Source organism: Lontra canadensis, unplaced genomic scaffold, assembly GCF_010015895.1.
Source record: "Lontra canadensis isolate GAN:19392208 unplaced genomic scaffold, GSC_riverotter_1.0 scaffold21, whole genome shotgun sequence".
NCBI lineage: Eukaryota > Metazoa > Chordata > Mammalia > Carnivora > Mustelidae > Lontra > Lontra canadensis.
In genome coordinates this window covers 16,528,796-16,545,809 of record NW_022631015.1, presented here as the reverse complement: position 1 = coordinate 16,545,809, position 17,014 = coordinate 16,528,796, and the positions used below count along the sequence as shown (strand labels likewise).

General features: G+C 46.1%; 1 protein-coding gene across 3 annotated transcripts in view; it reads left to right on the top strand.

The window, feature by feature from the left end:
* Positions 1 to 17,014, top strand: part of KIF13A (kinesin family member 13A) — a 197,838-nt gene that overhangs the window by 121,080 nt on the left and 59,744 nt on the right. For all 3 annotated transcript variants that reach the window (XM_032861617.1, XM_032861618.1, XM_032861616.1), the window contains exons 6-11: positions 930 to 1,017; positions 2,430 to 2,564; positions 3,357 to 3,469; positions 12,933 to 13,044; positions 13,429 to 13,641; positions 16,375 to 16,485. In XM_032861617.1, the coding sequence (XP_032717508.1) occupies positions 930 to 1,017; positions 2,430 to 2,564; positions 3,357 to 3,469; positions 12,933 to 13,044; positions 13,429 to 13,641; positions 16,375 to 16,485 (772 nt within the window). The remainder of the gene's footprint in view (positions 1 to 929; positions 1,018 to 2,429; positions 2,565 to 3,356; positions 3,470 to 12,932; positions 13,045 to 13,428; positions 13,642 to 16,374; positions 16,486 to 17,014) is intronic.

The window sequence follows — 17,014 nt, the reverse complement described above, 5'->3', positions numbered from 1 at the left end:
TTTTAGTCTGTTAGTTTTCTTTTAGTCTCAGTTATCTATTAATAATTTTTTTTTTAAGATTTTATTTATTTGTCAGAGAGAGAGAGGGAGGGAGAGAGAGCGAGCGAGCACAGGCAGACAGAATGGCAGGCAGAGGCAGAGGAAGAAGCAGGCTCCCCGCCGAGCAAGGAGCCCGATGTGGGACTCGATCCCAGGACGCTGGGATCATGACCTGAGCCGAAGGCAGCTGCTTAACCAACTGAGCCACCCAGGCGTCCCTATTGATAAGTTTTAAACCAGGTCTGTCATTCAGAAATTCAACAAGTCTTAAAGTCTTCATTCGCAGAGCCAAAATAGCAGTAACTGCATACAACTGTTCTGCTCACTTTCTGTATAAAGTTGTCAGCATAGAAGCAGCATAAATCCATTCAGTCTTAAAAAAGCAAATTAAAACACTTTAATATTGTCCACTGCTTGATCAAAACTTTAAGACATGATTTGCTGAAACTGGGAGTGTGCTTATATATGAAATCGTCTTAAGGTTAAATTCAATTCTGCATGTTCTTTCCTTCCTTCCTGCCTGCCTGCCTGCCTGCCTTCCTTCCTTCCTTCCTTCCTTTCTTTCCCCTTTTTTTCCCCTCCAATGTAAAAACTGAAGTTCTTCAACTAAAGCAAGCCTAGTGAGCCTACACGCGAATTCTGTGTGCTGGCTGTTTAGTTTGGGAGTAGAGATAGAATTTTTTAAATAGTAAGTTACTTTAAATAGAAATCAGAGTATAAAAGACATTCCTCATAAGGAATGCTGTTTTCCTAATCCAAATAAAGTAGCTTTTAGAATAGTTTTTGATCATTAAAAAAATTGCAACCCGACTTTCTGAGTACCTAAAAAGAAAGAAAAAAGCTTTTCAGTTTGGTCTGATTCACTCATACCTTTTTCCTTCCTCCCAAAGGAATAGACAGTCTCTTAAAGTTCGAGAGCATAAAGTTTTGGGACCGTATGTAGATGGTTTATCCCAACTGGCTGTCACTAGTTTTGAGGTAAGTGTCAATTAAAAACTGGCAATAAATCGAAACGTGTAGGTAATGTTGAGCGTATTTTCATGTGAGTGCTTTCTAGCACATTGGTACCATGCATGGTCTTGGAAACCCAGTAGCAACACACCCCACAGAGAAAGAAAGGGCTTCGACCTGCTTTGTTGTGAAGGAGCAACAGTGTGGCCGAGAGGCTCGGCAGTGTGAATTGCAAATATTTTCTTTCACGCCACCTTGTTGAAACTCTGCTCCTCAAGGTTGTCAGTGGTGTCCTTCTAGAGCAACCTGGACACACACAAGCAGAGCTGGGCAATCATTCATTCCCTTCCTGCTGACAGGGTCTCCTGTGCTCATTTCCATTACCCTTCAGTCTTCTGGTTCTATTTTTCTGAATCGCTCCTCTCCCCATTGACTGACCCATCTCCTTCTCCAGCTCCTTGACTTGTACGCCCTCTTACATCCCAACTTGATGTCTTAGCCTTCCTTCTACCATCACTGCTTCGGAAACCCCTAAAACAGCCGCTCTCTGTTGCTGGAAAATCCCCACCCAAGAGTGCGCGAAGGCATCCTCTGCCTGTCATGCCGTCCCGGGCTTTTGGCCATCCCACCATCCCCTCAGACTGATGAAAGTTAATCTGTGAGCTAACTCTCCCCAGCCATTTAGATGAAGACATTTTTAGTATCGCGCAGATGAGAAACAGAGTGCAGCCATCACTTGAAAAGCACCCAGATTCTGAAATGAAGGGAAACCTCTCAGGGTCAAGGTGCTGAATCGGGTGTGTGGCTCACAGCTCTGTGTGGTCAGCTCCCTGTTCCTCTCACCCTGTCACTTACTAGTAAGAGCCACCCCTGCCCTGTCTCTTGCTAGATGTGGGTAAAGTTACTTGAGCTCCGTGAACGTCCATGTTCTGTGGCTAACATTAGGGGAATGTTTGTTTTACAAAGTTCACGTGTCTAACATTGTGTAAGAGCCCGTGGGTTCCAGGCATTTGAAGATGAATAAGCCTTCCTTGTCGCTGGAGGGCCATGGTGTCGGCCGAGAGGGCACGTCAACAAGCCGTCCGTGGCTCTGCAGAGGAGAGTTAGTCACATAAAGTCACTAGTGTGACTGAGTGTCTGGAGTGCTCCATGAACATTAGCTCTTTTCCCCCCTAGGAAGTTGCAAAGGGAAAAAAGAGGTGCTAAACAGAGAAAGGGGACAATTGTGGGGTGGCCAGAATGGGGGGAACATTTCCTATTCTAGAAGGTGGTGAGAGGTAGAGGCTCAGCCCTTGCCCCGTGGAAGACAGTCGGGGAGGCGGTCCTTATGGAAGGGCAGTGCCAGGTCCTCCCTGGGAGGTCATTACCCCCTGCACCCACGGGCAGGACTGTGTTCCTGTGTTTGCGCTTCTAATGTGTTCCTTCTGCCTCGCCTCTAGGATATTGAGTCATTGATGTCTGAGGGAAATAAGTCTCGGACGGTCGCTGCGACCAACATGAATGAGGAAAGCAGCCGCTCCCATGCTGTGTTCAACATCATAATCACACAGACACTTTATGACCTGCAGTCTGGGGTAAGAGCCCGGGGACAGCCTCCGGGGGCAGGAAAAGAACTCACACGTCCCGCAGGGCTGGAGGGCTTCGTGGTTGGATTCTGTGGCTGGGAATTTCATGCTGGCTTTGCTGCTTACTAGATAAGCTACTTTACTTAACTTGTTCCACTTATGAGGTCTTCCTTTATATATAACTTTAAAAAAATTGCGTTTCTTGTGTAAACTCCATGGAACAGCAGTGATGTCACCATACAGTTTTTAATATGTATCCTTTCATCCTGAAATTCCCCTAAAAATGACTGAGTCTACCTCATAGCCATTAAGGGCTATTAGAGAGAAAACCACAACACTTAGCCTAAAGAACACTTTTTCAAAAGAAGAGGATTTTGACCTAAATATGCAGGAATCCTCATTTGTTTCCTCAAAGGCACAGAAAATCTCTGGCTTCCTGACCAGATCCCGGAAAGCTGAGAACACATGCTCCCCAGCGACATGCAAACACTGTATTCCTTCAGCAGTTCAAAATTGGCTGTGATGGGCATCTGGCTGGCTCAGGTGCAGACAAGCATGTGACTTTGTGAGTTTGAGCCCTACATTGGGTACAGAGATGACTTGAATGAATGAAACTTTTAAAAAAGTAAAAACTTAAAAAAAAATAAAATTGACCATGACATTGGGAGTCCCCATGGCTCCACCCCTGCCCTATTGTGGGGGCAGGGCTACTTAGCTGTCCTCAGTTACGGTGTAGACGTCAGCGTAGATGTGTGCGTTTGCCCTCACGTGTGTTGTTTCTCTCTTGTTTCCTGCAACCAGAACTCGGGAGAGAAGGTCAGTAAAGTCAGCCTGGTGGACCTGGCAGGTAGCGAGAGAGTGTCCAAAACAGGAGCCGCAGGAGAGCGACTCAAAGAAGGCAGCAACATTAACAAGTAAGGTGGCCGGTGGGACTTGGGGTCCCACAGCAGCCTCACACCCAGCTTCCCAGGTGTCCGGCTGTGTCCGGGGTGGGGGGCAGGGCTTGGGGTGCCAGAAGGGAATGGATGGTCTGGTGGCAGGTGGTTCCGAGTCTGTGTAGCTTTAGTAAACAGAGTTGAAGAAAACCAACAGCCCTGACTCTCCTGAAATGCATGAGGCTTATTTGTGTGAAGCTACACGTTGCAGCCCTGTGCATGTCATCATCGTGTCTAATGTGCTCTTAGGTAAAGGCCAATCACAGCCTTGTCCATCAAATCATATCTTAGATGAACCCGAGAAGCTGCCTCTGAAAAGAAAACCTGCTTTGAATCCCTTTGTGCAGCTGATACTGCTTCAACGTCAGCGCCTGACAAAACGTAACAAGTCGTCCCACAGCTGCCACGCTGAAATCTCAGGGTTTGCCTTGGGAGCCTGCGGTGTGCCCTGAGCTGTCCTAGGGGCTGGAAGAGATCAGGGTGGTGCGGGGTGTGTAGGAGTTCTCCAGGCAGACAAAGGAGATGATGCAGGTGTTCGGCACAGACAAGTGGAGGGCTTGTTCTTTTCCATAATGCGGCACCCCAGGATGGCTCCTGCCGGGCAAGAGGGGTGTTTGCTTTCCCGCTTAAGAGGGAGCAGAGTTTGCATTTAAGAGTGTGCACTCCAGTCAGACTGCCGGAGTTTCATCCTTCCCTTCACCTCTCTGTGCTTTCTTCTTCTCATCTGTAAATGGGGATCCTAGCAGTCCCTACTTCATAGACTCGCTAGAGCATACATGCCCGGGACGCACTTTGAGCAGTGCCTGGCCCGTCTTGTGTGCACTGAATCAATACTGTTTGCTGTAGCTAATATTTTTATAATCTGTACAAATAGCGTAATCATCATCATTATTCCAAGTTCAGCAGAAAGTAGTTGGGTTCGTATTTGTAGCATCTCTCTCTCGAGACATAATAACTTGGGTTTCGTTTAGGACAGAAGGTGACAAGAAGCAGTCTATGCAGGAACCCGTTTGTGCAGCTTGCCCTTTAAAATGACATGAGCACATTATAATTTTAGTGTGCTGAAGTTTAAAATTAGAAGGCAAATATCACCCCCTCTATCAGCTGGACAGAGCAGCACTCACCGAAGAGACTGCTGCTTTAGGGAGTTAATCTTGCGGTCATCCTGTCTCCTGCTCTCATAACAAAGGGTTTGGCCATATTTCATGACCAAGCACTGTAGGAGCCCAGGCTGGCACCGCAGCTCGGCGTTCCACAGTGGGCTCGAGGGCGGGGATGGGAAAGCAGAAGTGGGGTATGAGGGAGCAGGTATCAACGGACAGATCGTCACCCATCCGGGAGATTTGTTTACTGGTGCTCAGCCACACTAGCCCTTTGCCTTCAGGCCGGACTTGTGGGAAAACACTAGAAGTTCTGTGCCGAGAATTTGTGAGAATGTCGGGCATGGCTGGCTGTGATGTGTAATGCTCGCTAACTTCTGCTGACCTCTTAGTGTGATCGGGCGAGGTTCTGAATGGTGCATATGTAATCACTCATCTGATCGGCACACCAGCCTTGGGGGGGCGCGGGGGGAGTCTGTTATCCCTGTTTTACAGAAGAGGAGACCAGGACAGAGAGGGATTAAATAATGTGCCCCAAGTGTCAGAGCTCTAAGTGTGGGTCTGGATTTGGCTGCAGGCAGTCTGGCTCCAGAGCCCCATGGAGTACCTGCGGTGACCATGTGTTCCATTTGCCTGCAAGAGTTCTTTCTACTTCAGTCTTTGGTCAAGGAGTCGCGTTAGTAGCGCCCTCTTTAGTTTGGGCGCTGAATTACATATGGTCCCCAACGGGAGTGCCTCCAGGCCACGTAATAACGTGATTTACATCCCCGGCAACACACTCTCTTCCATAATGCCCTACTGAATTGAGTGGAATGCTCTTAGCCTCCTGCTTTCTTTCCTTATTTATACACTGGGTTTTTCACAAATAGATCTGGATTTCCTGCTACTAGTCAGTGCGAGCTGATCTTCATTGTGGGGGTTCTTTATAGTTATCCGAGCGCTTTCATATGCTCTGTTTCATGTGAGGCTCCTAGTAGGTATTTTTATCTCTGTTTATAGATGAGGGAACTAATGCTTGAAGACATTCAAGTAATATGAATAAAGGCTGAGCTGACATTTATTATGTGCTGTGTGTTTGGCACTGCAGTCAGTGCTAGGGATGCAAGAGAAATTCATATATTCTTGTAGACACTACTGCCTCCCCACCACCCGCCCATATGCCCCGATCCTAATTCCCAAAACTTGTGCATATGTGACCACGCAAGACAGAGAACTTGGCAGATGTGATGAATTAAGGTTCTGAGAAGAGGAAATGATCCGGGTGAGCCTGCTATAAGAACAAACCTCCTGAAAAGTGAAGGAGGGAGGCAGGAGGGCCAGCGCTGGTCAGAGTGATGTGGGGTGAAGAAGCCTTCACCTTCCATTTCGTGTTTGACAGTGAAGGAAGGGACCACGAGCCAAGGAACACAGGCAGCTTGTAGGAGCTGGAACAGGCGAGGCAACAGTCCCATCTCCTAGGGCTTCTAAAAGGAGCGCAGCCCTGCGGACACCCTTGTGGCCCAGTGAGACAAGTACTGGACTCCCAGCCTTCCAGAGCTATAATAGCTGTGATAGCTTCGTGTTAGGGTTACTTCTCACAGCCTGATGGCTGCCCTTGAAGGAGCACATAGTTTAGGACAACAGGAGGTCACTTCACTTGAAAAAATGAAAGGAAGGAGGATTTTTTTTCTTCGACCAGACAAGGCTGAAACATCAGCCAACACTGAAGCATGGAACTGTTGTTCGTATGACACCTTTACCAGCCTTTGGATGTTTGCTGAGTTGGCCTTGTGCTTTTCCCAAAAAAAAAAAAAAAAAAAAAAAACTGGCTCCAAGGGAATGGAGATGCCCCAGGTCCTTTTCCACTGTGCCTTAGTTCAGGGCTGTTTTCTTCACCCCACACACCTCTCTGGTCTCCCTTGGCAGGTGCCTATCCCCAGGAGCCCACTCTGGACCCAGGTCTCCAGCCGGTCCTCCAGGTTCTCACTGTGGTCATGGGGACGTAGCAACTGCATGAACAGGACTTCTGGCCGTTACATGGTTCCCTGACGTCTGCAGAGCTGTCTGGGAGACCTTCATGGAAATTGGCCCTCTGTCCCTTACTGGCCATTCCAAAATCCAGAACGCCCTGAAAACCAAGCGCTTTTCTTTTTTTTTTCTTCACAGCTTACATGTTGGTAGAGCCTCCCCTGAACTCTCGTGAGGCTGTCTCTAGTCTTTGTCTGTGTTTATAGTTTCTATTTACTCGAGTAGCATGGCCATTTGTAAGTTTAGCTGTAGAAATGCAAATGGATGTTATTACGGGCTGTTGTCCCGGATCTGCCCATGGTCATGTATAATGCATGCACTGCACTTCCTGAAATTCAAAATATTCCGCATTTCCACACCCAGGTGGCCCCAAGGATTTCAGGCGAGAGGCGCGCACCTGCCCGTCTTTGATCCGTGTAGCCGATGTGTGTTGAGCACTAGATGTGCATAAGAGCGCGGGGAGGAGTAAGTGGAAGGGCCTGACCCAGTGGGGAAGGATTGAGGGGAGTATGACTACATTAAGCGCCATGAAAGCTTGCCCAGAGGGGGGCGGTGGGAACACGGGGACTGCGCAGCTGGAAGGCTCAGGGAGGGCTTCCCAGAGGAGACACTGGAATTTCTTCGTTACAGAAACTAGCTGCGTGACCTCCGGGTGCCTCTGTTTTGTCAGCTGTAAAACATGGCTGAGGAAACAGCCCTGTGAGCAAGGCGACTATAGGCATTAAATTAGTTACTATTAGTAAGTGCACAGCATGTAGTGAGCTCTGTGTCAGTGTGTACTAACCAAGCAAAATAAATAGTAAATTGAAAGGGGCTGCCTGATGGCACCACAAATGGCTTTTTAAGCCTTAAAATCAGTGCCCCTTTGAGTGCTAAAATTAAAGAAATCTCTGACATGTGTCCTACACTTTGTGTCGGCCTCCTGTTTGGGCTTCTCTTGATGGAACATAGTAATCCTCTTACGCAGACGGGTCAGGGACTTCACACAGACATTAGTGTCTGCTTAATGGGCTCCGGACTGAGGAGCTTCGTCTCTCCTTAAGCTCTTAAGAGCGTTAAAGCACACATCATTCCTTTATTTGGAGAGCTAAGGCGCTGCGTGGCTGCACCTGCCATAGCCTGTTCCAGGAGCGGGAGGAGTAGGTCTGTAGACCATCCTCGCAGGGGAACACATCCGAAAACTCCGTCTGTCGCTCCACCTGTCTGTTGAGGATGGAGTGAGGAAGTCTGTCCCTGCGGCTGGAGGCCAGCGGGCTCGCTTCTCAGAGCGCTCGTTCACATCATGGGACACTCGCTGAAACCCCTGGGAATGTCACTGAAAATGGTTCTGTCATTCTCAGTAATGGCCAGTTATTAAGTGCAAACAGTGCTCCTCTGATGAGTATCATTCCTGGCCTCAGTTCCATTTCAATCACTGTGGCTGATTATAAAATGTATATTAAACATTTCCCCGAAGGGGTTCTATTCCACATTTGTTCTACGGATGCAAATATATGTTCTTCTTAGGATTCTGTCCAATAACTTATGTAACAATGCAGTAAAGTATAAGAATAGTATCTCTAATGTGTCATGTGTCTCATTCTTCCTTTTTCTCTTCTCGAGTACTTCGGACTCTTAATCATTTTTTCTCGAAAATCTCACTTAAATGGATATTGCCTGCATAACCAAACGTGAACTTGTACCTGGGGAGAGTAAAAATGGCCCGATTCTGTCCATTATTCAAGGGCTGGTAGGGGTCCTTATCAATGTACCACTTACCCATTGCAGGGCCCACATATGTGGGGAAAAAATCTGAATAAACATCTTTGCATTTAACATGAGAGACACACAAAGGACAGCAAAAATCTCCTTGGGAGGCAGTGGTCACGTGTTTTGGGGCACGTGGCATTGTGACTTCAGGGTTTCTCAAAGTATTTTTGGGAAATCTTAGTTCCTCAAGTGGCTCTGGGAGGAAAAAGACCCTTAGACAAATAATTTTGAGCAAAGCTGCTTAAAAAAGCCTCCCTTTGGAGACTCATGAATCCCATGTAACTTGAACTTACTCCTTGAACTTATTTGATGACAGAATTCTAGGTATTACATCTACTAAAATCTGCACAATAAATATTCAAGAGAACTCATTTTTTAAAATATTTTATTTATTTATGTGACAGAGAAAGATCACAAGCAGGCAGAGAGGTAGGCAGAGAGAGAGAGGGAGAAGCAGGCTCCCCGCTGAGCAGAGAGCCCGATGCGGGGCTCCATCCCAGGACCCTGAGATCATGACCCGAGCCAAAGGCAGAAGCCCAACCCATGGAGCCACCAGGCACCCCGAGAACTCATTTTTTGAAATGTTTGTATATGCTTGATTTCACCATGGCACTTGAAACGGAAATGAGACTGGGAATGGTACTTGTTACACTTTGCACTTTATTGGACTTGACTGACTCACATCGGCCACTGGAAATCGGTGGGGAGTGGGACGAGGTCTCTTCTGCAGGACCACGGCTTTCCTTCCTCTCCTGCCACAGGATGGGACTGTCCTTGCCCCTGGTTTGCCACACATATTCTTTGCATTTTCCCTTTACTGTTAAGAGTGGAGACTTACCGGGGAAAAGTACTAACTCAAGTCCACTAACTTCATCATCTTTCAACTTTCTTTAAAAGCAAAGGATTGCATTTTTCTGTAAGCGACAGCTGTAGTGACCAAAATGATGGATTTCTTTTCCTCACAAGAAGCCCAAGGGCTGGTACAGCACCTCAAAAATGCTGTCAGGCACCCAGCTCAATAAACCTTAGTGTGTGTTCACGTCATCCTCATGACCTCAAGATGACTCTATCATTCCAGGCACTGTGGCCTTATCTGTGTTCCACACTACAGAGGGAAAGGAAGGGCAAAGGATCACTGGCTTCTGGCTTATGTCTACGGAGTATGTACCTTTTCTACCAAAACAATAGCTTTCTTGGAAGCCCCACCCAGTAATGTCACCCTGCATCTCGTCGGCCAGAGAGCCGTGTTTCATGGCTTCGCAGAGCTGCAGAGGACTCTGCAAAGTGGAGTTTTTAGCCCAGCATAAGCCTCCCAGCAAAGTCAGGGTTCTGTTAGCAAGTAAAAAAGGCAGAGGGGATACCATTTCCCTTTTTCTCTCAAACATCCATAGAGAGTACCAAAGCCAGCATCGAATCAGTCCCTTTTAGGAGGAGACCCATGTTCTGTTCTTCAGTGTACTCTAGACTCAGTTTTACTCAGCAGATACTGACTGACTGCTTTCTGTAAGCCAGGCACAGTAATAATGGTACAATCTAGAATGGTCTCCGCTCTCAAAGCAATCAAAACCTTAAGTAGAAAGAGATAGAGAAATACACATTTAGGTAACTCTAGCAAAGTTTAATAACTACTGCACTTAGAACCTTAGACAAAGATCACTAAAAAAGAGCTAAAATAATAATGTATCCATTTATCTGGATAAATGGGCTGGATAAATTGGGCTACTTCCATAATTAGGCTATTATAAGTAATATTGTGATAAACATGGGGGTGCATGTGGATTTTGAGGGTAAATATCCATTAGGGTAATTACTGGGTAGTAGGATAATTCTATTTTTAAGTTTTTGAGGAACCTCCCTTCTGTTTTCCACAGTGGTTGCACCAGCTTGCATTCCCACCAACTGTGTGAGAGGCTTCCTTTTTCTCCACATCCTCACCAATGCTTGTTTCTTGACTTTTAGCCATTCTGACAGGTGTGAGGTGATACCTCATTCTAGTTTTGATTTGCATTTCCTTGAAGATGACTGATGCTGAGCATCTTTTCATGTGTCTGTTGGCCATCTGTGTGTCTTCAGAGAAATGTCTTTTCATGTCTTCTGTCCATTTTTAGTTGGATTATTTGTCTTTGGGTGTTGTTTTGGCTCCTTATTGGATATGTCATTTGCAACTATTTTCTTATATTCAGTAGGTTGCCTTTTAGTTTGGTTGACTATTTCCTTCTTCGTGCAGAAACTTTTCATTTTGATGTAGTCTGAATAATTTATTTTTGCCATTTTCTTTCTTAAATTTTTTACCTTCGGGAGGACTGATGGAGTGATTGAACTTGAATTTTTTTAAAATAACTATAATGAGAAATAGTTCACATACACATCCTTTACCATTTTAAAATGTACAGTTTAGCAGCTTTATTATGTTCGGAGTGTATAACCATTGCCACAATCTAATCTGAAAACATTTTCATCATCCCCAAAGTAAGCTTGTGTCCATGTCATTCCCCAATCATACCACCCCCAGCCCTGGACAACCATTACCTTCATCTCTACAGATTTCAGCTCTTCTGGGTGTTTTGTATAAATGGCATCAAAAGGTGGCTGTATTAGTTTCCCAGTATGATAACAGATCACCACAAACTGGGTGGCTTACAACAATAGAAAGTTCTGGAAGCCACAAATCCAAAATCAAGGGGTTGGCCAGGTTTGTTCCTTCTTGCGGCTCAGAGGGAAAATCCATTTCATGCCTCTCTCCTACCTTCTAGTGGTTGCTAAAGCTCCTTGACCTTCCTTGGTTTGTAGATGCATTGCTCCCATCTCTGCCTCTCTTTACATGGCCTCTCCCCTGTTGCCTGGATGTCTTCTTCACGTGGCCTTCTTATAAGGCACCAGTCAGTAGATTACAGCCCTCTTTCAGCCAGTATGATCTCATCTTAACTAATTACATCTGCAGGGACCCTGTTTTCAAATAAGAATACATCTGAGGTTCTGGTGAACATGAATTTTGGGCAGACACTCTTCAACCCAGGACATTGGCCTTTGGTGTTTGGCTTCTTTCACTTACCAGAATTTTTCAGGGTTTATTCATGTTGTAGGTTCTATCAGAATCCTCTCTTGTGGCTGAATCATATTCCATTGTGAGGACATACCACATTTTATTTGTCCCTTCATCATTTGATGGACAGACACTTGGGTGGTTTCTACATTCTGGCTGTTGTGACTAACACTGCTATGAAAATTCATGTACACGGTTTTGTGTGGGCAAATGTTTTCATTTCCTTTGGGGGTGGATTTAACTTGTGAATCTGTCAGTTGTATTGTACATATTTATGTCACTTTGCAGGAGTGGCTGTCATTTAAAATTCTGGCTCGTTTTCTACCCCTTGATTTTGCCTTTGTATTTCAGTGATTTTTCAAATGACTCACCTTTAAGATTATGTTTTGTGAGAAACATGCTTTCTTTCAACTCATTTCATGGAAGTCTATTGTTAACATTAAAAAGAGAACTAGTCTTTCATGCTAAACTCTGCTTTCCTATTGAAAGTGCACTTGGCACTCAGCCGTGACCCAGAAGGGTGTCCTTCATCCCTCAGTTTCACAAATCTCTTGTTTCCGTGGTGCTCTTTTGTCTGGTGCAGAAAACATGTATTAAGAACCAGGGAACACTCATGAGCTTCAGCCAGTGGTTCTCAGGCTCCAGCCTGCACCAGAATGACCTGGAGGGCTGGTTAAAGCACTGAGTGGTAGGTCCCACTATAAGTGTCTGAGTCAGTAGGTCTGGGGTGTGGTGGGGCCTGAGAATGTGCATTTGTAACAAGGTCCCAAGTCTTGCTGGTGCTCCTGGTCCCAGCACCACGTTCTGAGAATCATGGGCCTAGGTAGCTAAATCCATGTGTCACTTTGGGCATTGTTCAACCGGGGCTTCTTAAAATTTAATGTGCCTGTGAATCACCTGGAAATATCTTTAACTGGTTCTGACTCTGTAGGCGTGGGGAGGCTTCCAAGAGTCTGTGTTTCTAAGCAGCTCTCAGGGGATCCCAGTGCTGCTTTGTGTAGCAGGTGTTGAAAGAGTAGCCATATGCTGTCCTCTGCTTGGGTGGGTCTTTGTTCTGTGCAGTTGTACAAACTCCACACTGAATTGTGAAATAAGCTTGCCAGCTTTAGCAGATGAGCAGAATATACCTTGTAACTTGCAGAGAAAAGTTCTCTTCAAATTACGTGGTTACAATGGACCACAAAATGAGAGGCCCAGATGGTCCAGATTAGCCCCAAAGAATAAATGGTTCAGAATACCAAAGTAATATTCGGAGTCCATTAGAAGTCTCTGGAGTGATTATTAAACGTGTGTTTCCAGGTACTGAAATGTCTGTGTCATAGGTCTTGTGTACAGGGATTTTAAATTCATTCTTTTAAATGAATGGAGTTACTTTTTTGTTTCTCTGTCTCAGCTTCTTGACAAATTAACATACACTTGATTGTATCAACTTGAGGGCCTTGTTCTGCATATTTTATACTTATTCCCTGAAATGATTATTATTTTATGGAAACAATGTAAATATTCTATAAAGTTAATTAAAAAATATTTTTTCTTTCGGCAGATCCCTTACAACCTTGGGGTTGGTTATATCCTCGCTGGCTGACCAGGCGGCTGGCAAGGGTAAAAACAAGTTTGTGCCTTACCGAGATTCAGTCCTCACTTGGCTTCTTAAGGTAATTCATTGTTGCAGCGTTCCTTTCCAACGAAAACTTGCCGGTTTCAGAGCCTGCAGCGGAAAGGTGTGTGCAGAGCTAGCCAAACACGCAGCCGCCCCCCACAACGCCTTACTCCTCATTCCCGGGAATGCAGAGTGAAAATGCGCCTCTCTTGCCCTCCTTACCCCAGCATAGTGCTGCTGCTTGACAGGCACTGTTGTTGTGACTATTGAGAAACCACACCTTAGCATAAAATTATTTGTGAAATACAAACCCATTTCCACAACACATCTCTTTGCTCACAGAGAATGTCATAACTCACACGTGTTTTCAGCTTTCATCCTGCGTGTTGTGCACAGAATGGGGCTCGCTTCCTAAGATGCTACTGGAAATATTTTGCAGGACAATTTGGGAGGCAACAGCCAGACCTCTATGATAGCCACCATCAGCCCAGCAGCAGACAACTACGAAGAGACACTCTCCACCTTACGATACGCAGATCGAGCCAAAAGGATCGTTAACCATGCCGTCGTGAACGAGGACCCCAATGCCAAGGTCATCCGGGAGCTGCGCGAGGAAGTAGAGAAGCTGAAGGAGCAGCTCTCACAGGCCGAGGTAAGACCAGCCCGGGGCTCCCCGTCTCCGCGCGTCCCTGGCTGGTGGTTCTGGAGCAGGGAAGGGTGTCCTTGGCCTGTGGGTTTGGGTCATCTCCATGCCATTCAGCATCTCTGTGTTGATTGGCTGCTTCTGCATGCTAAGCGCAGTGCGGACAGCGTGAGTCATACCAGGCTTCTGTCCCAGGAGCTCAGCCGGCTGCTGAGGGAGCAGACGAATCAGTCGGGGCTGCTGCTGGCTCGCTGTTGGCTTCAGTCGACCAGTCGGCCATTGGCTGCAGATCTCACCCAGCGTGAAACCGGAAAGACCAATTATGTCATTTTTATTTTATTTTATTTTTTAAAGATTTGCTTATTCATTTTAGAGAAAGAGTGAGAGTGGGGGGAGGGGCCTAGGCAGAGGGAGAGAGAGAATCTCAAGCAGACTCCCTGCTGAGCGTGGAGCCTGACGCGGGGGCTCAGTCCCAGGACCCTGAGATCATGACCTGAGCCGAAATCAAGAGTCAGATGCTTAACTGACCGAGCCACCCAGGTGCCCCAGATGTGTTGTTTTTATTATTTTTATTTTTTTAAGATTTTATTTATTTGTTTGAGAGAGAGAGAGAGAGAAAGCATGAGAGGGGAGAAGGTCAGAGGGAGAAGCAGACTCCCCAAGGAGCTGGGAGCCCGATATGGGACTCGATCCCAGAACTCCAGGATCAATGCCTGAGCCGAAGGCAGTGGCTTAACAAACTGAGCCACCCAGGCGTCCCTGTTTTTATTAACAGTGTAAATTATGCACCCATAGGCCTTATAATTTTCAGATTAGTTGGTTATATATCATCTCTTCCTCAAGTCAGGGAAGACAGATAAATGTTAGGAACAATTCAGAAATCTCCTTTTCTCCTTTTTTTTTTTTTTTAAATGTGTATCAGCTCCTGGCAGGAAACAAAATGGGTCATTTCTCATGGTTACGGTGTTTCCTTGGCTTTACCCAGCTTGAATAAACACACGCTCTTCTAAGTCACTTGCTTGTAGCAAGCTGCTGGCTAAGGCACTCTCTTTAATAGGACTGAAAAGAAGGCCAGGTGCCTGGGCTTACGTCACGTGCTGGCCCATGCCTCATTTGGGTGCGTACCTAGAGCTGCTGAGGTCACATTCCTTCATACCACCTGCTTAGAACTCTCTTTGGTCAGGACAGTATTAAGCTGTGGGAGGAAAGGGTGATAGATACTATTTTTTGAGCACTTTGTACCAGGCTTCCTATCTATCTGTCACTGTATCTAGTCAAGAAAATAGTAAGAGATTGAGATAAACGGGCAGAAAGGAGTCAGAGCCAGGGATCTGAACGGTCTGTTCGTGGGTGATGGTGGAGTTGTACTGTAGCCGTTCCAGCTGTTGGCTTCTGAAGTGTCGGAAGCCTTGTCTTATCGATTGTGTTCATCCCTAACCCCTAGGGCAGCACTGATACTGGAGGGCACTTAGCATGGTGCCTGGCAGCTTTGTGAGGGCTCAGCAAATGTTGCTAGTTTCCGTTACTGTCATGATCACAATCACTCAGTACATCGAGCGTCATCTTTTAGGGACGCCAAGAACAGTAGCGAAACACCTGAAAAATCAAAACACTGATAAACTTTGAAGAGAGTCATGATCCTGGGAGGCAGGTGTGGCGGTTCTAAAATTCGTGCAGAGGTGAATGAGCTACTTCTTTCCTCTTGTCTCTGAATCTGCTTTTCCACCGTGACCAGTAATCTAGGCCGGACGGCTAGAACCATATCCTGGAAGAGGGGCCGCAGAAGGTTCACCGAGATAGAGCTCTCCTGGGTGTCTCCTTGTCCCCAGGACTGAATGTCACTCTCAGCCATGGTTAGCACTGTGAGACTCTGAAACCGCAGGGACCGTACACGTCATCGTCACTTGGATTCCTTGTCCGAGTCTGCCGTCTTTGCTGTTCATGGGCTTATGCTTTGCAGAGGCTCCTCTTGCTGTAGGGTGTGGAAGCGTGTTGTTGGCAAGTACAGGCCCCGAAGTGTTTGAGCAGCATGTACATATCTGTGCCCAGACCCTTAGTTATTCTCACTGAGCTACCTCAGAGGGAAATTGCTCCCCTTTTGCCCAGAAGTCCTGTTTTCAGGGGAGTGATGACTACGCAAAGTGTATTACCACCAATAAGAGAAATAGTTTTAAGTGATTCAGAGGCAAATTTTAAAATGAATGAGAAGAATTCTTCTTCACCTTTCCTGGTAGGTTCTCTCTGGGATGTGTTTATTGGTGGTGTGTGTTGACCTCTGTCTTGCAGTTCCTCTTTTTCCCTATGTTTCTATGTTGACAACGAATGTTAGCATCTTTTAGGTCTTCAGATATGAAGGGCGCCTGGCTGGCTTCGTTGGTAGATCAGGCGATTCTTAATCCCATGGTTGTGAGTTCAAGCCCCATGTTGGGCATGGAGCCTACTTTAAGAAGAAAAAAAAAAAAAAAGATCTTTAAATGTGAAATTTAAGTATGGTGGATAAAATTACTCTGTAACGATCTGTATCAGTTTAATTCAGGGCACTGGTTTCATTTTCTCCTTTAAAGAGTAGCTGTCCTTTATTCCTACACTTCTTTTAATTCGTAAAGATCTAAAGCCCACCCTGATGCCGTATGTATGACTTAGTTGCTTCCAGTGGACTGTGGATAGCCACTTAGAAGGGATTGTTTTGTAAATAATGGTGGGAAAAATTAGAAAATCAGCTATCTCTGGCTTCCTTCCAAGGCTATGAAGGCCCCTGAACTGAAAGAGAAGCTCGAGGAGTCTGAAAAGCTGATCAAAGAGCTAACAGTGACTTGGGAAGAGAAGCTGAGGAAAACAGAAGAAATCGCACAGGTAGCTTGATAATTCAGGCCTAAAACCTTGTGACTTTTTTTTTTCATTTGCCGTCTTTTCTGTGTAGCCACTCATCATCCTCAAAAAGTCACGTAAGGACCTCTTTCTGCTAAACGAGACCGCGAAGGTCGGGGTTAGAGGCCGACTTCGTCATCTTTCATTAACCGCCATTGGGGCCACGTGTTTGCCAGAAGTGCCGAGAGCACTGAGTTGGAGCAGACGTGCTCTGCAGGAAACACTGTGCCTGTGTCCTGCTTTTCCGTGTCGTGCTCTGGGATCACCTGGCACAGCATTCGACATCCCTGACTGGCAGAGAATTTATAACTTACAGCACATCATCGTTTTTTTCATTGTATTTGATTCCTTGGGCTTGTGAGAAAATGCTGCATGAACTTCACGTGAGATCCGCTGTAAGGCAAGGACTAATGCTGTGCTGGTGTGTGCATTTCATGAATCTACACGATGCCTTTTGTGACTGTTTTCATCTCACGGACCACCGGGGCATACTGGACCGTCCTGGTGAGGGAGC